This window comes from Solanum lycopersicum, chromosome 10 (assembly GCF_036512215.1).
Source record: "Solanum lycopersicum chromosome 10, SLM_r2.1".
NCBI classification, from domain to species: Eukaryota; Viridiplantae; Streptophyta; class Magnoliopsida; order Solanales; family Solanaceae; genus Solanum; species Solanum lycopersicum.
The window spans coordinates 27,115,104-27,140,292 of NC_090809.1; the positions used below are offsets into that span (position 1 = coordinate 27,115,104).

Genomic DNA, 25,189 nt, shown 5'->3' on the forward strand with positions numbered 1-25,189 from the left:
TAATTCTAGAAATCTCTTTTTATATATAAACTGAATAATGATAAAGGGCAAAAATGTAATTTCACATTAACAAAAATCTATCAATAATGATAACAAAAAAATTTAGTATTTTAGAAACATATCAAGTTATTGTTATTATCATTAACTCATTTTGTCGTTACTTTATTTCCTTTTCTTTTGTGAATTATTGTGATATCTATTTTATTCTTACTCTATTTTTCTATTACTCTATTTTACTTTAGCTTAATTCTTAATATTTTTCTATTTATTATATTTATAAAAAAAATGCCTACTTTTTACATATAAATTTATCATGCATTAATTATTTTCATCGTTATTTTAGTTCTAATTAATATACTTGAAAATAAATTTTTATTATATGGTTCAGTGAAGTTGGAGGATGACCAAGGGTAAACAATGTAATTTAATTCTAACAAAAATCTATTAAGAAAGATAATAAATAACTGTAAAAATCTTTTTCTATATAAATTGAAGAATGATCGAAGGCAAAAATGTGATTTCATAATAACAAAAATCTTCAAATAATGATAACAAAAAATTAAATATTTTAGAAACATATTAAGTTATTGTTATTATCATTTAATTATTTTGTTATTACTTTCCTTTCTTTTCCTTTTTGACTTATTCTAATATCTATTTTATTATTACTCTATTTTTCTATTATATAGAAGAAGTGAAGTAAGAAGACGACCAATGGTAAAAATATGATTTCATTTTAACAAAAATCTATTAAGAAAGATAATAAATAATTCTAGAAATCTCTTTTTATATATAAACTGAATAATGATCTAGGAAAAAAATGTAATTTCATACTAACTGTAATCATTTAAAATTTATTAAATATAAATTGATAAAATGATTCGGATTATATTGAATTCATAAATATATTAATTCAAATAAATATTGTGGATTGATATAATTGAGTTAAATATTTAAGTCCAATAAATATGAATTTAATTAAAGTCTAAATCAATTGATTTGAGCTACATTGGATGAACCCAATTTGTTAAACTCAATCTCATCTCATTTTAGAGCCCATCTTGGCGCCACGTGTGCAGATGATGTGGCATGCCAAGTCAAATAAGAAAAGCAATAGAATCATGACATGTGTCAAATATGACAAGCCCGTTCCATAAAGCCTAAATGCCATGTCACTTCAATCTGATTGGCTGAACGGAATCCTATTCCAATCGCAACTCCTCTATTCTAAAACTATAAATAGGGGTCCTCATAATTCAGAAAAGGAACAGAAAATTCTAAACAAGAAGCTAGAGAAACTCTGTGGTACAAACGCCATTTAATTCTCTACAAAGCTACAAGTTTAAGAATTCAAGCATTCAAGTTCAAGAACGATCAAGATCAAGACCACCGAATTCAAGAACAAGCTCGAAGCCCTTGAGTTCAAACAAAAGTCAAGATCAAGTTAAAGTTCAAGTTCAAGTTAATCATAGATTCAAGAACAAGCTTTAAAGCCCTTGAATTTATATTTGAGAAGGCGAATTCAGAGGAAATATAGAGATTGTAACACTCGCATTTAAAATAATAAAATTGATTGTTGCTATAATTTTCCGTTCTTGATTATTGTTTTCTTGACACGAATTTTATTGTCTACAAATTCTGGCAAGCCCAGTGGGACAATCTCTACCTCTCATCTCAACTTTTCAAAATTCTAGCTCGCCCAGTGGGACAATCTCTACCTCTCATCTCAACTTTTCAAACGTTAAAGAATATCAAGATGACTTCCATGAAAAACAACTCTCAATCAACCGCCTCTAAGGTCACTAGCTCCAAGTTCTCTACTGAAGTTGAAGACATCCTTGGTGTTACCTTTGCAAGTTTTGGAGCTGTTACGAGAAGCAAGGCTGCTACATTAGGACAACAAACGGTTCAAGTGTCGTCTTCATCAACTCTTGTTTTTGGGTCTTCAACTCCAAAAGGAGCAAGTTCCTCCACAAATGCTCTAGAAGGAGGAAGTAGTGTTGCTGAAAAGATCAAGAAGACATTGGCTCTACTTGAGCAATCTGATTCCAAGAACTCTACCACAAGGGAGAACTGTGATCCAACTTATGAATCATCTCCACGTATATCGTGTAACGTGAGTCCACTGAAAATTAACTTACGCGACAATCCATGTTACTCTCCTACATCTCCGATGATCATGCAAACGATGGTGACTGTTGCTTCCTCTCCTGAGGAACAACTCGCAAATTCGACGAAGTTGGTAGAAGGATTGACGAAGCACGTACAACACCAAGAATCTCGAATTGACGAGTTGATGGACAGATAGAAGGACTTTTAAATGGAGATGCAAGCCATGCACCTGGAAAGGGCATTGAAGTTCAAGAAATCGAAGATCCTGCTAAGAAAGCCCCGTTTGTTAAAGAGATGCAAGTTTCTTCTAAAGGAATGATATCACTTGATCGCTTGAAGGAGTTTATTGAAGGCACTATCAAATATAAGTATGAAGTCTCCACCAAGTCTTCTCATATGTATGCTAAGCCATATACTGCTAGGATTGATAACTTTAAAATGCCTGCTGGTTATCAACCTCCCAAATTTCAACAATTTGAGGGAAAAGGAAATCCAAAACATGTCGCGCACTTCGTGGAGACATGTAACAATGCTGGAACATATGGAGACTATCTTGTCAAACAGTTTGTTCGCTCTCTAAAAGGAAATGCCTTTGATTGGTACACGGATCTCGAACCTAACTCTATTGATAGTTGGGAGCAACTAGAACATGAGTTTCTTAATCGCTTCTATAGCACAAGGCGCACGGTGAGCATGGTAGAACTCATGAATACTCGCCAAGGGAAGGATAAAACGGTCATAGATTTCAAAAATCGGTGGAGGAACGCGAGCCTAAATTGCAAGGACAGACTTAGTGAAGCTTCTGCAATCGAAATGTGTATTCAAGGAATGCACTGGGAGCTTCTTTACATCATGCAAGGAATAAAACTAAAATCTTTCGAGGATTTAGTTACTCGTGCTCATGATATGGAGTTGAGCATGACATCTGCCGGAAAAGATATGACTATTGTCTATGATCCTCGCAAAGGAAGGGACAAACAAGAACCCAAGAGATGGAGCAAGTTTTTGCCAAAAATGACAACAAAGAATCCATGAGTGTAAATGTGTCACCCGCAAAGTTCACCACGAATGAGGGCGTAAAACAAAATGTGAGAACGACTTTCCAAGCACGTTCAAATCAAAATTCGACGCTAAGGGAGATGCAAGGAAAAAAGTATCCCTTCTTGGATTTTGACGTTTTTGAAATTTTTGATGAATTGCTTGAGTTAAAGCTCATTGACTTGCCAGAGATGAAGCGACCCAATGAAGCTGGAAAAACTGATGACCCAAATTATTGCAAGTATCATAGACTTGTGAGTCATCCTCTTGAAAAATGTTTTGTCTTTATGGATAGAGTGATGCGATTGGCTACCTAAAATAAAATTATCCTTGATGATGAGAAGGCTAGTTCTAACCATACCTCTATCACGTTTGGGTAACTGGATCCGGTCCAAATATATATCTCGGAAAAGCATGAAGAAGATCCTATAGACCAGGACGTTGACATAAATGGTGATGAGGGTTGGATTCTTGTAATAGGCAAAGATGCAACAAGTCAAGCTTACGAAAAAAATTATTCGAGCAACCGGTTAGAGAAAAAAATGTGAAGAAATCAAAAAAGCAAATATCAATCAAGCGCCCTTAAAGGGCAAAGGTTGAAGTGCATTACTACCAAAAACCTCGAATTCTTGTGACTCTAGAGGAATTCTTGCCATGCTCGTTCGACACAAAGTCTACTAAAGGCAATGTCGAGGCATCATGTTTCAATGTGGATAAAGAACAAACAATGAAGGTGCCTCCTACTGTAAAAGAAGGAACAACGAGTGAATCATCACCAAAAGCGTCTCTTGGGGAAGAAGAAAAAGAAACAAGGGAAATCTCATAAATGATGTCTCTCTCATCTTCTGAAAAATCTATTGAACTTTCTTCCCAAGAAGCACATGTCTGTGATACTAAAATCACATTTAAAGATAACGATTTTCTATTTGGTGAAGAACTACACAATCGTCCTTTGTATATGGTGGGTCATGTGCTAGAGAAGAAGATAAATAGAATCTTAATAGATGAAGGATCTGGAGTCAACATTTTACCTATCCACACATTGAAGTACTTGGCATCACAACTGGGGAACTTAGTGAAAGTCGTCTATTGATACAAGGATTTAATCAAGGCGGGCAGAGGTCCATAGGCTCTATTAAGTTAGAGATCCACATGGGAGATTTAAGATCAAACGCATGGATGCATGTGATTGATGCAAAGACATCATACAATATATTACTTTGTAGGCCTTGAGTACATGAGAATAGAATTGTCTCATCTTCTTACTATCAATGTTTGAAATATCTTGAAAGTGGAATTGAAAGAAAGATAGTTGCAGATGATAATCCTTTCACCGAAGTGGAGACACACTTTGCGGATGCGAAATTCTATATGAGAAGTTATGTTGTTAAAGGGGTCAAATCCAATGACGTCCAATCAATCAATATTGATAATATCATAAGCAAAAGAATTGATGCAGCTATCGAAAAGGTGAAAATTGACACTGAAGACTCTTGTTCTATTCTTAATGAAGGGAAGATCCTGTCTTAAAAAAAAAGCAGACTTCTAGGTTTTTCTATGTTCCAAAAGCGAAGAAAGAACAAGATCAACCATTTAACCTTGAAGAAAATGCATTAAGAGGGTAAATCTTCCTATCAGACGGATTGATGCAATAAACTTGTCTTCTAAGTTGCCAAAAAAGTTAGTCGCTCAAGATCAAGTGCTAGATATGGCTCTCCCTACAAAACGCACAAGAGAAGGTCTTGATCCCAATGCCTACAAGTTATTCGTGAAGGCAGGATACGACCCTAGTGAGCCATCAGCGCTAGGGAAACTCCCATCAGAAGATACAACTAGGAAAGCACGTGAAGGCCTAAGTTATAGACAACCGCCGCCAATTCACATTTCCATAAGAAGGTCCAGTAATAATCATATAACTTTTGAAGATGACGTCACTGCTCCCTATAAAAGGCCTTCTGTCTTTGATCGACTTGGCAAAGCGACAACAAGAATTTTTGTGTTTGAGAGGTTAGGTCCTCTAAAGAAGAATAACAAGAACCTAAGAAGTTATTTAAAAGTTACAACGCCTGATTCACATTTGATTCGAAAATATTTCAGAAGTTTGATTCCTTCTAGGATGAGACGACGAGTGGAACTTGTGGTTTCCTGTAAAGAGGAACTCAAGGCAAAGGTTCATAGTGTGGTTTATACCAAAGAGCGTAAGGAAGATGAAGAAAGTGTAGGTTCCTCAAATCATGTTATAATAAAAAAATGAGTACGATTCTTTGCCTCAAAAGAAGATTGAGTAAGGGGAAGAAGATATTGTCTCGTGTGGTCATATATCGGTCAATGACAATGATCCTGTGGAAGAGGAAGATGCTAAAAATGATCCACCAGAACTTGAAGAAGGAGTAAAGATCACAATAGATCCTTTGAAGGAAGTTAACCTTGGCACTGATGAAGATCCGAAGCCAACTTACTTGAGTGCGTTTCTAGAAATTGATGAAGAATTCGCTTACATGAATATACTCAAAGAATATAGATATGTCTTCACTTATTGTTATAAAGAAATGCCTGGATTGAATCCTAGAGTAGCAGTCCATCAATTGGCAGTCAAAAATGGTTCTCGTCTAGTTAAACAAGCTCAAAGACGTTTTAGACCAGACCTGATTCCATTGATAGAAAATGAAGTTAACAAACTCATTGAGGCAGGCTTTATTTGTGAGGTCTAATATCCTACATGGATTTCAAGTATTGTTCCTGTGAGGAAGAAGAATGATCAAATTCGAGTTTTCGTTGACTTTAGGGATCTCAATAATGCATGCCCTAAAGATGAGTTTCCTCTTCCCATTCCAGAGTTGATGATTGATGCCACCATTGGTTATGAGTCAATGTCATTCATGGATGGTTCTTCTGGATATAATCAAATCCGCATGTCACCAAAAGATGAAGAACTCACTGCATTTCGCACGCCAAAAGGTATTTATTGCTACAAAGTGATGCCATTTGGTTTAAAGAATGTTGGCGCCACATATCAAAGGGCTATGCAAAATATATTTTGACGACTTGCTCCATAAAAATGTTGAATGTTATGTTGATTATTTGGTAGTAAAGTCGAGGAAGAGGGGTGATCATTTGAAAGACTTAAGGATGGTGTTTGAGTTACTCCGAAGATATCAATTAAGGATGAATCCATTGAAATGTGCCTTCGGAGTTACTTCCAGCAAGTTCCTTGGCTTTATTGTGAAACATCGAGGGATTGAAATTGATCAATCCAAAGTCGATGCAATATCAAAGATGCTTGAACCTCGAGATATTCATGAGTTAAAAAGTCTACAAGGAAAGTTAGCCTACTTGAGAAGGTTCATCTCAAATCTAGCGGGGAGATGTCAACCATTCAGTCATCTTATGAAGAAAGGTGCTCCTTTTAATTGGGACCAAACATGTAGCAAAGCCTTTAAAAGTATCAAATCATATCTAGTGAAACCTACGGTTTTGGCAGCCCCTATACCTAGAAAACCATTGGTACTCTACATTGCAGCACAAGAAAGGTCTGTAGAAGCCCTGTTAGCTCAAGAGAATAGTGAAGGCAAAGAAAATATTCTTTATTAATTAAGTAGAACGATGACACCAAATGAGCTAAATTATTCGCCAATTGATATGTTATGCTTGGCACTGGTCTTCTCAATTCAAAAAATGAAGCATTATTTTCAAGCTCATGTTGTCCGCCTTACTTCTAGAGCAAATCCTATCAAGTTTGTTATATCAAAACCTGTCCTTAGTGACCGACTAGCAAGATGGTACCTCCAATTCCAACAATTTGAGATTGTGTACATCCCTAAAAAAATTCGTGAAGGGATAAGCACTAGCGGATTTCTTAGCAGACCATCCTATACCAAATGATTGGGAGTTAACTGATGAGTTGCCTGATGAAGATGCGATGTTAATTGAAGTTCAACCTCCTTGGAAAATGTACTTTGACGGGGCTGCACATCGCGGCGGAGCTGGTGCTGGCGTGGTGTTCATCAGTTCACAAGAAGAGATTGTACCATTCTCTTTTACTCTAAAACAATGTTGCTCCAATAATGTCGCTGAATATCAAGCACTGATACTTGGACTTGAAATGGCCGTTAACATGAAACAATTACATTTATAGGTCTTTGGTGACTCTCAATTGGTGATTAATCAACTCTTAGGAAGTTATGACGTAAAAAGGCCTGAATTGCGACCTTATCATGATTATGCTTAAAAATTGATAAGATGGATTGGTGATGTAACCCTTCAGCATGTGCGTCGAACAGAGAATAAGAAAGATGATGCATTGGCTACTCTAGCTTCAACGTTAACCCTTCCTAATCAAACGCAAGTAACTGTCTGTCAAAAATAGATAGTACCACCGTCAAATGAGGAAGAATATATTAAAAATAAGCTTGATCATATCGTCTCCATTGTTGAAGATGCGAAGGAAGATTGGAGACAACCCATCATTGACTACCTATGTTATGGGATACTTCCAGAAAATCCAAGAAGAAGAACTGACATACGTCGTCGTGCACCTCGTTTCCTTTACTACAAGGATACATTATATAGAAGATCATTTGAGGGTATGTTATTACGATGTTTGGGAGAGGAAGAAACGATTCAAGCCCCGCAAGAAGCACACTTTATGTGGATCACATCAATCTGGACCAAAACTTCATTTCCACATAAAGAGGATGGGGTATTACTGGCCAACCATGGTGAAAGATTGCTTATATTATGCCAGGAAATGTGATGCTTGTCAATTTCATGTGAATTTCATTCACCAGCCACCCGAAGTATTGCACCCAACCATCGCATCTTGGTCATTTGATGCTTGGGGGCTGGATATTGTAGGATCATTACCAAAGTCTTCTGGTGGACAATGGTATATCTTGGCTGCAACTGATTACTTTTCAAAATGGGCTGAAGTTGTTGCTCTTAAAGAGGTAAAGAAAGAGAATGTTGCAAATTTTATCCGAGTAAATATTATCTATTGCTTTGGAATCCCTCGCTATATAATAACAGACAATGTCAAACCATTTGATAACAAGTTAATGAACAAGATTTGTGATCTTTTTGACTTTAAGCAGCGTAAATCTTCTGTGTACCATGCTGCCCCTAATGGTCTTGCTGAAGAATTCAATAAGACTATATGCAACCTGCTCAAGAAAGTTGTCTCCAAATCCAAACGGGATTGGCATGAAAGAATGGAAGAAGCTTTGTGGGCATATAGGACAACATATCGCACACCAACTCAAGCAACACCATATTCACTTGCTTTTGGAGTTGAAGCAGTCCTGCCACTCGAGCATCAAATACCCTCCTTAAGACAAGCTATTCAAGAAGGGCTCACTGAGGAAGAAAATGCTCGATTGCGTCTTGTTGAGTTAGAAGCACTTGATGAAAAGAGGTTAGAAGCCCAACAAAACCTTGAATGTTATCAAGCTCGTCTATCTCGTGCTTTTAATAAGAAGGTTTGCTTGAGGTGCTTTCAAGTTGGAGATCAAGTTCTCGCGGTAAGAAGACCAATTATTACTTCGCACAAGTCTTGGGGCAAATTTACCTCAAAGTGGGATGGACCATATGTCATACAAGAAGCATATTCACATGGTGCTTACAAGCTTGTTGATGCTGATGGCTTAAGGATCGGTCCTATTAATGCCAAATTTCTAAAGAGATACTATCCTTGAAGGAAGATGATGCTCGTTAAGGTACGAGCCTAAACTGCATGTCACTCCTGGCCCGCAAGAGTATAAGCTGTGTACGGCACAACCACAAAAAAAGAATTATCACTAAAATCCCCAGAACTACGTTGTGACTTGATCCTCTTTATTGAGGTACGTAGGCGCTTAGAACCATATTCTATGTTCAGTTGCATGAGTGTCAAAAAAATGTTCCCACTTGATCTATTGCACGAAAGTAAAAGCGATATATATTTTATTTTTATCTTTTGTCTCATCAAACTTAAGACTTGCACGAAGTATTGATGGGTGTATGGAAGGGGCAAACCCTTATAAAATATGAATCTCTTATTAGTACGGTGGAAGTCTTTAAATTAGATCAAGTAAGCAAATTGTAGTCTTTATATTCCTCGAGTTTATTATTTGAAGTATCCAAATTCTTCAAGTATACAGGTTAAAGTATTCAAATACTCTAAGTATGAAGGTAAGACTTCAAGTATATAAGTAGAAGTCTCCAAATGCGTATGTAATTGAATTCCATGCCTAAAGGTGCGCGAGGTTTGTCCCTTTGCACCTTAAGCTAGCTTTGTTGCGGATTATCCCTCAATAGATCTTCGAATTTCTATGTTTTAAGGTGGACAAACTTGTCCCTTTGCACCTTAAGCTAGGCCTTTTCACGGATGTATACTTAAAAGAATCTTTTTAAATTTTCATGTCTTAAGGTGGGCAATATTTGTTCCTTTGCACCTTTGACCTTTTCACTGGTGTATATTTTAAAGGATCTTTAAATTTTTCATGACTTAAGGTGTACGATATTTGTCCCTTTGCACCTTAATCTAGTTTCGACGAATTTATCTTTAAAAGGATCTTTAAATTTCTATGCCTTAAGGTGGACAATATTTATCCCTTTGCACCTTAAACTTGTCTTTTCACGGGTTTATCCTGTCTCAAGTTGATTAAGCATTCAGGACCTTGTAACACCTTGAGGTTATCTTCAAGGTGGGAGCATTACACGGTATCCAATTAAAGCTTCAAGCTGGTTAAGAATTTGGGACCTTGTAACACGTTGAGTTTATTTTCAAGGTGGGAGCATTATACGGTATCCTATTAAGGCTTCAAGTTGGTTAAACATTCGGAACCTTGTAACACCTTGAGATTATTTTCAAGGGGAGAGCGTTACACGGTATCCTATTAAAACTTCAAGTTGGTCAAGCATTCGGGACCTTGTAACACCTTGAGTTTATTTTCAAGGTGGGAGTGTTACACGGTATTCTAGTAAAGCTTTGTGGTCAACATTCAGGACCTTGTAACACCTTGAGGTTATCTTCAAGGCGAGAGCGTTACATGGTATCCTATTAAAGCTTCAAGATGGTTAAGCATTCAGGACCTTGTAACACCTTGAGTTTATCTTCAAGGCGGTAGCGTTACACGGTATCCTATTAAAGCTTCAAGTTGGTTAAAAATTCGGAACCTTGTAACAGCTTGAGATTATTTTCAAGGGGGGAGAGTTATACGGTATCCTATTAAAGCTTCAAGTTGGTCAAGCATTCGGGACCTTGTAACACGTTGAGTTTATCTTCAAGAAGGGAGTCTTACACGGTATTCTAGTAAAGCTTCATGGTCAAACATTCAGGACCTTGTAACACCTTGAGGTTATCTTCAAGGCAGGAGTGTTACATGGTATCTTATTAAAGCTTCAAGTTGGTCAAGCATTCGGGACCTTGTAACACCTTGAGTTTATTTTCAAGGCGGGAGTGTTACACGGTATTCTAGTAAAGCTTCATGGTCAAACATTCAGGACCTTGTAACACCTTGAGGTTATCTTCAAGGCGGGAGCGTTACATGGTATCCTATTAAAGCTTCAAGTTGGTCAAGCATTTGGGACCTTGTAACACCTTGAATTTATTTTCAAGGCGGGAGCGTTACACGGTATTTTAGTAAAGCTTCATGGTTAAGCATTTGGGACCTTGTAACACTTTGAGGTTATCTTCAAGGCGGGAGCGTTACACGGTATTCTAGTAAAAGCTTCAAGTTGGTTAAGCATGCGGGACCTTGTAAAACCTTGAGGTTATTTTCAAGGCGGGAGCATTACACGGTATTCTAATAAAGCATCAAGTTGGTTAAGCATTCGGGGCCATGGAACACTTGGAAAGTTTTATTTATTTATTTTGTTAAGGCATGGACATTAAGCACATTTTTATGTGATAAATCCTTCCATTATGTAGACTCCATAAAAAATAAAATTCCTTTTGCTGATCTACAAAAAAAAAAGTGAAGGAGAGATTGCTACCTGTCAAGATGTTTGAGACTCGAAAGATATTAAATCTTGAATCTTGGATGTGGTGTAGACCTTTATGTCTAGATTAGGAATCACCAAGTGGATTGTGATTTCGTTGTTCCTACGCCAAGACACGAGATTTTTTTAGTAAGTCATACAAATCTGAAAAAAATTTTAGCATGGCAGAATTTAGAGCTAACTTCAAAAAATCATCTAGAAAGATTCTGAAGGTGTTAATTTTGAATTATCGATATGTTAGAGATCGAAAAGTCTAGTTTTTGGAAAATCAAATTGTTCATGATTTTGATTTTTTTTACAGAGATATGAATTTTCTACGATGAATACGTCAGGTTGTAAAAAAAATGACGAATTTTTAGCATGACAGAATCTAGAGCTAACTTCAAAAAAATCATCTAGAAAGATTCTAAAGGTATTAAATTTTAAATTTTTCATATGTTAGAGATCAAAAAGTCTAGTTTTTGAAAAATCAAACGGTTCATGATTTTGATTTTTCTATAATGAGATATGAATTTTCTACGACGAACATGTCGGGCTGTAAAAAAGTGACGAATTTTTAGCATGATAGAATTTATAGCTAACTTCAAAAAATCATCTAGAAAGATTCTAAAGATATTAAATTTTGAATTTTGGGTATGTTAGATATCGAAAAATCTAGTTTCTAAAAAATCAAACAGTTCATGATTTCAATTTTTCTACAATGAGATATGAATTTTCTACAACAGACATGTCAAGCTATAAAAAAGTGATGAAAATAAATAAAAAAAAGAAGGAAAATTACCTTGAGTATGCCCTTTTCGTCGTAGGCTCACAATCCGTAATTGAAGATAAAATTATGGAGATAATGTATCTATTTATAGATGTCATGTGGTGGGATAGAATCCTTCTCCTAGTTCAATTACAATTTCTTTTTGGCTTGGGCAATAAAATATAATATGAATATGAAATTGAGTAGGATTACAATTCCTAGTTCAATTACAATTTCTTTTTGGCTTGGGTAATAAAACATATATATGAATATGAAATTGAGTAGGATTACAATTCCTAATTGAATTATGATTTCCTTTTGGTTTGGGCAATAAACCATATATAGGAATATGAAATTGAGTAGGATTACAATTGTTAATTCAATTATAATTCATTTTTAACTAAGATGAATTTAGTAACCGGTTAATGCTTCAAGTCTAGTCTCTAAAAGATAAAATATCTCGAGAAGACTTGAAGCAGGGGGCATTTGTAATCATTTAAAATTTATTAAATATAAATTTATAATGATTCGGATTATATTGAATCATAAATATATTAATCCTAATAAATATTGTAGATTGATATAATTGAGTTAAATATTTAAGTCCAATAAATATGAATTTAATTAAAATCTAAATTAAATGATTTGGGATACATTGGATGAATCCAATTTGTTAAACCCAATCTCATCTCATTCTAGAGCCCATCTTGGCGCCACGAGTGCAGATGATGTGGCATGCCAAGTCAAATAAGAAAATCAATAGAATCATTACGTGTGTCAAAGATGACAAGCCCGTTCCATAAAGCCCAAATGCCATGTCACTTCAATCTGATTGGCTGAACGGAATCCTATTCCAACCGCAACTCCTCTATTCTAAAACTATAAACAGGGGTCCTCATAATTCAGAAAAAGAACAGAAAATTCTAAACAAGAAACTAGAGAAACTCTGTGGTACAAACGCCATTTAATTCTCTACAAAGCTACAAGTTTAAGAATTCAAGCATTCAAGTTCAAGAACGATCAAGATCAAGACCATCGAATTCAAGAACAAGCTCGAAGCCCTTGAGTTCAAATAAAAGTCAAGATCAAGATAAAGTTCAAGTTCAAGTTAATCATAGATTCAAAAACAAGCTTTAAAGCCCTTGAATTTATATTTGAAAAGGCGAATTCAGAGGAATTATAGAGATTGTAACACTCGCTTTTAAAATAATAAAATTGATTGTTGCTATAATTTTCCGTTCTTGATTATTGTTTTCTTGACGGGAATTTTATGGTCTACACTAACAAAAATCTATCAATAATGATAACAAGAAAAGTAAATATTTTAGAAACATATTAAGTTATTATTATTACCAGTAATTGATTTTGTTATTACTTTACTTTCTTTTCTTTTGTGAGTTATTGTGATATCTATTTTATTATTACTCTATTTTACTTTAGTGTAATTCTTAATATTTTTTCTACTCATTATGCCTATAAAAATGCCTACTTTTCATATAAAACTTTATTATAAATTAATTATTTCATCTTTATTTTGGTTCTAATTAATATACTAAATTTCTATTATATAGAAGAGTGAAGTGGGAGGATGACCAAAGGTAAAGATGTTATTTCATTCTTTTAAAAATCTATTAAGAAAGATAATAAATAATTCTAGAAATCTCTTTATATATATAAAGTGAATAATGATAAAGGGCAACAAACAAAAATCTATCAATAATGATTACAAGAAAATTTAATATTTTAGAAACATATTAAGTTGTTGTTATTACCATTAACTTATTTTGTCATTACTTTACTTCCTTTTCTTTTTTTAGTTATTGTGATATCTATTTTATTATTACTCTATTTTACTATTACTCTATTTTACTTTAGCTTAATTCTTAATATTTTTCCATTCATTTTGCTTATAAAAGGGTAAAAATTTAATTTTATTCTTTTAAAAATCTATTAAGAAAGATAATAAATAATTCTAGAAATCTCTTTATTTATATAAAGTGAATAATGATAAAGGGTAAAAATGTAATTTCAGACTAACAAAAATCTATCAATAATGACTACAAGAAAATTTAATATTTTAAAAATATATTAAGTTGTTGTTATTACCATGAACTTAATTTGTCATTACTTTACTTCCTTTTCTTTTGTGAGTTATTGTGATATCTATTTTGTTATTACTCTATTTTACTTTAGCTTAATTCTTAATATTTTTATATTCATTATGCTTATAAAAAATGCCTACTTTTTACATAAACTGTATCATGCATTAATTATTTCCATCTTTATTTTTATTCTAATTAATATACTTGAAAATAAATTTCTGTTATATTGTTGAGTGAAGTTGGAGGATGACCAAGGTGAAAAATGCAATTTAATTCTAATAAAAATCTATTAAATAGACACAATAAATAATTCTAATAATATCTTTCTATATGAAGTGAATAATGATCGAAGGCAAAAATGTAATTTCATTATAACAAAAATCTTCAAATAATGATACCAATTTTTTTTTAATATTTTAGAAACATATTAAGTTATTGTTATAATCATTTACTTATTTTGTTATTACTTTACTTTCTTTTCTTTTTTGAGTTATTTTGATATCTATTTTATTATTACTCTATTTTTCTATTACATAGAAGAGTGAAGTGCGAGGAATACCAAGGGTAAAAATATAGTTTCATTCTAAAAAGAATCTATTAAGAAAATTAATAAATAATTCTAGAAATCTTTTTTTATATATATACTGAATAATGATCAAGAGAAAAAATATAATTTCACACTAACAAAAATCTATCAATAATGATTACAAGAAAATTTAATATTTTAGAAACATATAAAGTTATTGTTATTACCATTAACTTATTTTGTCATTACTTTACTTCCTTTTCTTTAATGAGTTATTATGATATCTATTTTATTATTACTCTATTTTACTATTACTCTATTTTACTTTAGTTTAATTCTTAATACTTTTTTCTTATCATTATGCTTATAAAAAGGTAAAACTTTAATTTCATTCTAACAAAAATATATTTAGAAAGATAATAAATATTTCTAGAAATTTCTTTCTATATATAAAATGAATAATGATAAAGGGCAAAAATGTAATTTCACACTAACAAAAATTTATCAATAATGATAACAAGAAAATTTAATATTTCAGAAACATATTAAGTTATTGTTATTACCATTAACTTAATTTGTCATTATTTTACTTCTTTTTCTTTTGAGAGTTATTGCGATATCTCTTTTACTATTACTCTATTTTACTTTAGCTTAATTCTTAATATTTTTGTATTCATTATGCTTATAAAAAATTCCTACTTTTTATATAAAACTTTATCATGCATTAATTTCCATCTTTATTTTGGTTCTAATTAATATACTTGAAAATAATTTTCTATTATATGGTTGAGTGAAGTTGGAGGAGGACCAAGGGTAAAAAAATATAATTTAATTGTAACAAAAATCTATTAAGAATGATAATAAATAATTCTAAAAATCTCTTTCTATATAAAGTGAATACGATTGAAGGCAAAAATGTAATTTCATAATAACAAAAATCTTCAAATAATGATAACAAAAAAATTAAATATTTTAGAAACATATTAAGTTATTGTTATTATCATTTACTTATTTTGTTATCACTTTCCTTTCTATTCATTTGTGACTTATTATGATATCTATTTTATTATTACTCTATTTTTCTATTATATAGAAAAGTGAAGAGTGAGGACGACCAAGGGTAAAAATATAATTTCACTCTAACAAAATTCTATTAAGAAAGATAATAAATCATTCTAGAAATCTCTTTATATATATAAACAAAATAATGATTAAGGGAAAAAATGTTATTTCATTCTAACAAAAATCTATTAATAATGATAACTACAAAATTAAATATTTTAGAAACATATTATGTTATTATTACCATTAACTAATTTTGTTATTACTTTACTTTCGTTTCTTTTTTGAGTTATCATTATATCCATTTTATTATTACTCAATTTTACTTTAGTTTAATTCTTAATATTTTTTTCTATTCATTATGCCTATAAAAATGCCTACTTTTTATATAAAACTTTATCATGAATTAATTATTTCTTCTTTATTTTGGTTCTAATTAATATACTTGAAAATAAATTTCAATTATATAGAAGAGTGAAGTGGGAGGAGGACCAAGGATAAAAATTTAATTTCATTCTAACAAAAATCTATTAACAAAGACACGAAATAATTCTTGAAATCTCTTTTTATATATAAATTGAATAATGATAAAGTGCAAAAATATAATTTCACACTAACAAAAATCTATCAATAATGATTACAAGAAAATTTAATATTTTAGAAACATATTAAGTTATTGTTATTACCATTAACTTATTTTGTTATTACTTTACTTCCTTTTCTTTTGTGAGTTATTGAGATATCTATTTTATTATTACTCTATTTTACTATTACTCTATTATACTTTAGCTTAATTCTTAATATTTTTCTATTCATTATACTTATAAAAAAAATGCCTACTTTTTATATAAAACTTTATCCTGCATTTATTATTTCCATCGTTATTTTGGTTCTAATTAATATAATTGAAAATAAATTCTTACGTGACATATTATAAAATCTATTTGTAATGTCTCGAAAATTCATATTTAGAAATTTTCATAAAAGTTATAGCTTTAACCCTCCCGATAGTTGTCCCGAGTCATTTATAATTAGTCGGTGAAGTTGATTTTAAAAAAAGCTACCGTTATTTAATTAATGGATGTATATTAAATAATTTATGAAATTTGTGGTTAATGGGCCAAGTCAAAATATTAAGTTCATAACCTATATCATTTTAAATCATTTTTTTTTATAAAATAATAATAATATAATAATAATAAAACAAACAGCAAACCTCCCGATTAGGATTTCATAACCTCTGCATAACCAGATCGACAGCCAAGGTACATCAGGTAAAAACTAAATTCTTAAATGATGATTATGTATACCTGCATAAATGTGAAATTTTTTTATAATTGAAATAATTAGTGGTGAAATAGGGAAAAAGAGAAAATTGACTTTGAAGGGTTATTGTGCACGTAGATTCTGGCAATTAGTGTGGACATTTTTTTAAAAATGATACATTATGACAATAATTAGTATTTAAGTTATTATCATTGGAAATTATATATATGTATAATATAATAATATGCTAAGGTTATGTATGTTTTTGTTTACATTTTGATTTGAGAAAGCGGCTAGCTCACTGTCATTTATGTGTAGTAATTTGAAAAGAAATTATGAGAAAATTTGTAGTAAATTAAGTAGTCATAGACATGAAAGCTATGAATTATAATCTTGACGAGCTAACCATTGGAAATTCTAGAATTTTGACAATTCTTTTTGGTGTAATGTATGTCATTTTAATATATTGATTCTGAAGATCATTGGTGGCTTAATCGATTGTTGGGTAGGATTTGCAGAAATTATGATTTAACCATAGACTTGAAATTTGGAAATATTAGAATTGATATGTTTATTGACATCAAGATTAGGAACTCGATTATAGAGTTGAGTGTTGCTAATTAGTCTTGAAATCTTATGGTGGTCATTTATTTGAATAGATTGCTTTGAGTTGAAGTTCAACGAAAGAGGAAGGCTCAAGTTTCGGAGTAAATTCTTTATTGATTGAGACAAGTGGATTTCTAAACTCTTGCTAAGTGTATGAAATACGTGTATTTTCTTATGGTATGTCTTTGGGAGTAATAGGATTTGGAAGGGTTGACTTGTCCACCTTGATTAATTTTAATGATCAAAAGGGATAATAAAAGACAATGTAATTATTTGTTTGTATATGATGTGTTAGAATGATACGAGTACTGGTGTTATAATGGGGAGGTTTATTACTATGAAGTGCATATTGTAATTCGAGAATGCCAAAACATATGGGCATTGACTAATATATTATTGATTTGATTTATTACGTGTGATTGTGTTCTGTACTGAACCCGTATAATTGTGATAATTGAGGAGATTATATGTCATAGCGACATTTCATTTATTGAGATGTTGCATCACCTCCTTATTTGATATCATATTGTGCACATGCATTGACATGAAATCGGGTATGAGTAAAGGTGTAACACGTGGAGATCGTCCGTGTTGAGATCGAGTATTGATTATTTGAGCGCGTGGAGATCGTTCATGCAATAGAAAAGTTATGATCATGATTTGGACACGTGGAGACCGTCCGTGCGAAATTTATATGATTGTGATAGTGCGTTGAGATCGTTTGTACAAACACGTGGAGATTGTCCGTGTCGGTATATGGACCTCGCGAGTCTCCCATGGGTCATGAACTCTCGATGTATTTCCGAGGAGTATCATGTATATAAGGTTGAGAGAGAAGTTGGTATTCTAAGGCATATCATTTCATGGTATCATATTGCATTGCATCCCATGACATTCTTCATTCTTGATGATTATGTGTTTTATTGGTGGTTGGAAATTACTTGATATTTGATTACCTTTATTTGACAAACTTGATCTTGTGTGTTGCTGATATTTGAGTGCCTTTTTGTGTAAAATTGTGATTGTTGAATATTGAGTTTGTAGTTGAGGATGTATAATTTGTTAAAATGATTATGATGAGTTGGATGTTATGAACATTGTTAAATGTTGGTTGGGTTGATTTTATGCAGGTTGTAGTTGTGGAGGTTCGGTTGGTCTGTAAGGAGTACTTGTATTTTATCACCTTAGCTTGTGTTTAGACGTTTACTTGCTGGGTACCGTGTGGTTTAATACTCACCCCTTGTTACTACAATTATTTTTAGGCTACTAGATCGGACTTTGTGATATCTCTCATTTCCTTGTCTTAGGTTTCTTGGAAATTTGTGAGGTAGTTGTTTGTCGTCTCAGCATACTTTCTTTCTCCTTAGTTATGAGCTAGAAATATTCTAGAAACAAGTTCATTTGAGACTAGCGATCTTTTGAATCAATTGTAATAATTTAGAGGTTTGTACACATGACAACCAGATCTTGGGAGTGTTTTGAATTGATTCTCAATTTTCTGCATTTTTATTGTAATGGTTGAATCTTAGGCTGACTTGTCTTGGTAGGATAAAACGAGTATCATAACATCCAATTTTGGGTCGTGACACTATTTTGTTATTACTCTGTTTTTCTATTATATAGAAGAGTGAAAAGGAAGGACGACCAAGGGTAAAATTATAATTTCATTCTAACAAAATTATATTAAGAAAGATAATAAATAATTCTAGAAATCTCTTTTTATATATAAATTGAATAATGACTAAGGAAAGAAATGTAATTTCATACTGAAAAAAATCTATCAATAATGATAACAAGAAAATTAAATATTTCAGAAAACATATTAAGTTATTATTATTACCATTAACTTAATTTGTCATTACTTTACTTCCTTTTCTTTTATAAGTTATTATGATATCTATTTCATTATTACTCTATTTTACTACTACTCTATTTTTCTTTAGCTTAATTTTCAAAAGTTTTCTATTCATTAAGCTTATAAAAAATGCATACTTTTTATATAAAACTTTGTCATGTATTAATTATTTCCATCTTTATTTTGGTTCTAATTAATATACTTGAAAATAAATTTCTATTATATGGTTGAGTGAACTTGGAGGATGACCAAGGGTTAAAAATGTAATTTAATTCTAACAAAAATCTATTAAGAAAGAAAATAAATAATTCTAAAAATCTCTTTCTATATAAAGTGAATAATGATTGAAGGTAAAAATGTAATTTCATAATAACAAAAATCTTCAAATAATGATAACAAAAAAATTAAATATTTTAGAAAAATATTAAGTTTGTTATAAAATCAAGCTATAAGAATATAATCATAAAGACAAGAGAAGAAGATAGAAGAAAAGGAATTTTCTTCTTATTCAAGTGTGTGTAAGTCTCATCTGTATCTATTACAATAGTGAATGAACAACCCTATTTATAGAGTGAGAAATCACTCCAAAGGTCACCATATTAAGTATCATAATAAATAGATACATTCTTATCCAAAAAGGTTCATGTAACCTAGTGAATATGAATGGTTGTTCATGTACCAACCTTATGGACTATCCACTTAATTCAATGTATTTATAACACTCCCCCTTGGATGTCCATAGATAATGTGTCTCGTTAAAACATTACTAGGAAAAACCCTGTGGGAAAAAATTCTAGTGAAGGAAAAAGAGTACACATATCTTTTGATACGCACCATTTGTTGCCTCATTAAAAACCTTGCCAGGAAAACCCAGTGGGAAAAAACCTCGATCAAGGGAAAAAGAGTGCAACGCGTATTGTACTCCCCATGATTAAAACATCACTTGATTTCTTGTGATGATGTCTCCAATCTTTGTACATTGTGGTTGGTATATTCTTTTTTTAAAGAAAAACCACACATTTCTTGAATATGGTGTATCATTTATCTCAACCAGACGTGCTTTTGACTTGCTTCATAAAGGACTTTTATTTCTGCATAGCAACATTTGCTTCATTAATCCCCAGGATATTATTGTGCCTCCACATGCAAACACATAGCGTGATTGAGATAGAACTTTATGCGGATCAGATAAATATTCTGCATCTGCGTAACCAATCAATTTTGTTTTGGATTCCTCGGAATAGAATAAGCCCATAACTATGGTCCTTTGAGGATATTCAATCATGTGTTCAACACCATTTCAATGTCCTTTATCGGGGAGAAACTGAATCTTGCCAGTAAATTTACTGCAAAACAAATATCTAGTCAAATATTGTTAGTAAGATGCACTAGTGCCCTGATTGCACCAAGATAGAGTTTCATCACCAAGAAACTCTTATCCTTCTTTTGAGATCAAACTGAATCATCATTTATGTCAAGTGATCTCATAATCATTGGGGTACTCAATGAATGCGATATATCCACATAAAATTGCATCAAAAATTTTCAGTGTATGTGCACTGTTGTCTGCTAGACAAATATTTTATTTGTCAAATTAACAATCTGTAGGTCAAGACAAAATTTTGTCTTACCAAGACCTTTTCATAAAAATACAAGGACAATTAGGGTCATTCTTTTGTACCCTTTTTCTTCCTTGACTATTTCAATCCATATAAGGATTCTTGAAGCTTTATTGGATAAGTTTCTTTCAAACCTTTATATGCTTCAGACACCTGGATTGTTTCAAGGATTTTCATATAACCTTCATTACAATTTTTCATTACATGCATTCAAGTTTTTCATATGTTGCCAGATCAAAACAAACCTCATTGCATCCACCAAAGGAGAAAACATCTCCAATAATGTCAGGATTTTTGCGATAAACCTTTATGCCCCAAGGCACAAACCGTATTTGATATCTTACGGTTATACTATCGCATAATAACTTATTTGTACCCCACTGACATTATACCTTAATTTATGGACTGCCAGTCCAAAATGTCACTTTTCTAAGTGAAACAAAATATACTTGAATTGTGCATTTTACTTGGCCAACCATTTATCTGTCCACACTATATGACAGATTTGAATTCAAGATCCTCGTCACAATTTATATCATTGAGCGCTACCTCATATCAATGATATCGTCGACGGTTATTTGATATCGATTCCAACAAGACATAACTTATCGAGATCTCTTCATTTTTTATTATTTCAGGTACCTGAACCTTTTTCAAGATTTTATGAAGTGTTATGTCAATGTGCTCTTTTATATCACTTGCCTCATTATCATGACCATATTGATCATTTCCTCCTTCCTTCTTTAAGGAATTTTATATTTGGAATCAATTGGTCTATTACGCTTTCGGCTTATCATAGACTCTGTCCTTCAAGGACTTCACATTGAAGCATTCGCAGCTGAATTATATCATAGGGTCAGTGCATTCCTCTGGCAACTGATTTGCAACATTATGCAACTGAATTATCCCTTGAACTTTAAGTTCACATATTTATTTAAATTGCCTTCACATTTTGAAGGACTATTTGAAGAACTTATTGTGTTCTTCCTTTTATCATTACCACAATGATGACTATTATAATTATGTCCCTCCACGCCCTTATTCATATCATTAATCATTTGTCATCTTTCAGACTAACATTCACTGCTACCACATTCATATGATTGAATGGAGCAATTTAACAGGCGGATTTCAGAGTTATTACATGTTGCTACCACATTCTTTTCAAGGAATGAAGCAAATTCAATAGAACGAATTTCAAGACTTTTCATCAAAGCCTAGTCATCATTATATCATCATTATGGTGCATTGACTCAAACTCAATGTCTTATCCATATAAGGCGTTTTACGCCATAATTCTATGGGACTTGAACCCAATCACGGTGCATCAAAACTCAAATTGATGTCTTACCCTTTTGGTGCGATAAAACTTGAATCTATCGTCTTATCCTCAAATATTTTTCATTATGGTGCATCCGGACTTTAACCTGATGTCTTACCCTTTTGGTGCGATGAAACTTGAATTCATCGTCTTACCCTTAACCAACGGTATAATAAATCGAAGTACAACATGACTCATCCTTTGAGTCTTTCAAAACAATCAAAATAACATTCAAATTCATGCTATTAAAATTTTATACCTTCTTCTATTTAAGAAATTTTGTACAGCATGTCATATTCAACCAATAGTAGTATATGTCTTCGGTTCCTGATAATTGTTAGTCACTGAATACTATTTTATTCTGAATCATAAAAATATTCTAGAAAATACATACCTGATTTTATGCATATAATACTTTGATCTTCATAACGAGATCAACCAAAACATGAGTTAAAGAAAAAGTAAAACTCAATCTTAATTGGCTAGAGACTCGTGCTGATAACGTGTTATAAAATCAAGCTATAAGAATATAATCATAAAGACAAGAGAAGAAGATAGAAGAAGAGGAATTTTCTTCTTATTCAAGTGTATGTAAGTCTCATCTGTATCTATTACAATAGTGAATGAACAACCCTGTTTATAGAGTGAGAAATCACTCCAAAGGTCACCATATTAAGTATCATAATAAATAGATACATTCTTATCCAAAAAGGTTCATGTAACCTAGTGAATATGAATGGTTGTTCATGTACCAACCTTATGGACTATCCACTTAATTCAATGTATTTATAACAAAGTTATTGTTATTACCATTTACTTATTTTGTTATTACTTTCCTTTCTTTTCTTTTGTGAGTTATTCTAATATCTTATTTATTATTAATCAATATTTCTATTATATGAAAGAGTGAAGTTGGAGGACAACCAAGGGTAAAATTATAATTTCATTCTAACAAAAATCTATTAAGAAAGATAATAAATAATTCTAGAAATCTCTTTCTATATAAACTGAATAATGATAAAGGGCAAAAATGTAATTTCACACTAAGAAAGATCTATCAATAATGATAACAAGAAAATTAAATATTGAAGAAACATATTAAGTTATTATTATTACCATTAACTAATTTTGTTATTACTTTACTTTCGTTTTTTTGTGAGTTATTATGAGTTCTATTTTATTATTACTCTATTTTACTTTAGTTTGATTCTTAATATTTTTTTTATTCATTATGCCTATAAAAAAATGCCTATTTTTTTATATAAAACTTTATCATGAATTAATTATTTCATCTTTCTTTTGGTTCTAATTAATATACTTGAAAATAAATTTCAATTATATAGAAGAGCGACGTGGGAGGATGACCATGGGTAAAAATGTAATTTTTATTCTATCAAAAATCTATTAAGAAAGATAATAAATAATTCTAGAAATCTCATTATATATAAAGTGAATAATGATCAAGGTCAAAAATAAAATTTCACACTAACAAAAATCTATCAATAATGATTACAAGAAAATTAATTAATTTAGAAACGTATTAAGTTATTGTTATTACCATTAACTTATTTTATCATTACTTTACTTCCTTTTCTTTTGTGAATTATTGTGATATCTATTTATTATTACTCTATTTTACTTTTACTATATTTTAATTCTTAATATTTTTTCGATTCATTATGCTTATAAAAGGGTAAAAATTTAATTTAATTTTAACAAAAATCTATTAAGAAAGATAATAATTAATTCTAGAAATCTCTTTTTATGTATAAATTGAATAATGATAAAGGACAAAAATATAATTTCACACTAATAAAAATCTATTAATAATGATAACAAGAAAATTTAATATTTTAGAAACATATTAAGCTACTGTTATGACCATTAACTTAATTTGTCATTACTTTACTTCCTTTTCTTTTGTGAGTTATTGTGATATTTATTTATTATTACTCTATTTTACTCTAGCTTAATTCTTAATATTTTTCTATTCATTATGCTTATACGAAATGCCTACTTTTTATATAAAACTTTATCATTCATTAATTATTTTCATCTTTATTTTGGTTCTAATTAATATATTTGAAAATAAATTTCTATTATATGGTTGAGTGATGTGGGAGGATGACCAAGGGTAAAAAATTAATTTCATCCAAACAAAAATCTATTAAGAAAGATAATAAATAATTCTAAAAATCTCTTTGTGTATAAAGTGAATAATGATCGAAGGCAAAAATGTAATTTCATGATAACAAAAATCTTCAAATAATGATAACAAAAAAATTAAATACTTTAGAAACATATTAAGTTATTGTTATTATCATTTACTTATTTTTTTTATTACTTTCTTTTGTTTTCGTTTGTGAGTTATTCTGATATCTATTTTATTATTACTCTATTTTTCAATTATATAGAAGAGTGAAGTGCGAGGACGACCAAGGGTAAAAATGTAATTTTATTTTAACAAAAATATATTAAGGTAGATAATAAATAATTCTTGAAATGTCTTTTTATATATAAACTGAATAATGATTAGGGAAAAAAATGTAATTTCATACTAACAAAAATCCATTAATAATGGATAACAAGAAAATTAAATATTTTAAAAACATATTAAGTTATTATTATTATCATTAAATAATTTTGTTATTACTTTACTTTCTTTTCTTTTGTGTGTTTTTGTGATATATATTTTATGAGTACTCTATTTTACTATTACTCTATTTTACTTTAGTTTAATTCTTAATATTTTTTTCTATTCATTATGCTTTTAAAAAATTTCTACTTTTTATATAAAAATATATCATGAATTAATTATTTCCATCTTTATTTTGGTTCTAATTAATATACTTGAAAATAAATTTCTAGTGAAGTGGGAGGATGACCAATGATAAAAATGTAATTTCATTTTAACAAAAATCTATTAGTAAAGATAATAAATTATTCAAGAAATCTTT

The 25,189-nt window shown here is 31.0% G+C and overlaps 1 protein-coding gene across 1 annotated transcript; it reads left to right on the top strand.

Moving 5' to 3' along the window:
• The first annotated feature begins 4,858 nt into the window (after positions 1-4,858).
• LOC138338782 (uncharacterized) lies at positions 4,859-8,840 on the top strand. The gene is made up of 6 exons (XM_069289869.1): positions 4,859-5,372; positions 5,500-5,855; positions 5,901-6,108; positions 7,014-7,258; positions 7,415-7,495; positions 7,587-8,840. Exons 1-6 carry the CDS (start codon positions 4,859-4,861, stop codon positions 8,838-8,840), a joined length of 2,658 nt encoding a protein of 885 aa, XP_069145970.1.
• Positions 8,841-25,189: the final 16,349 nt, after the last annotated feature.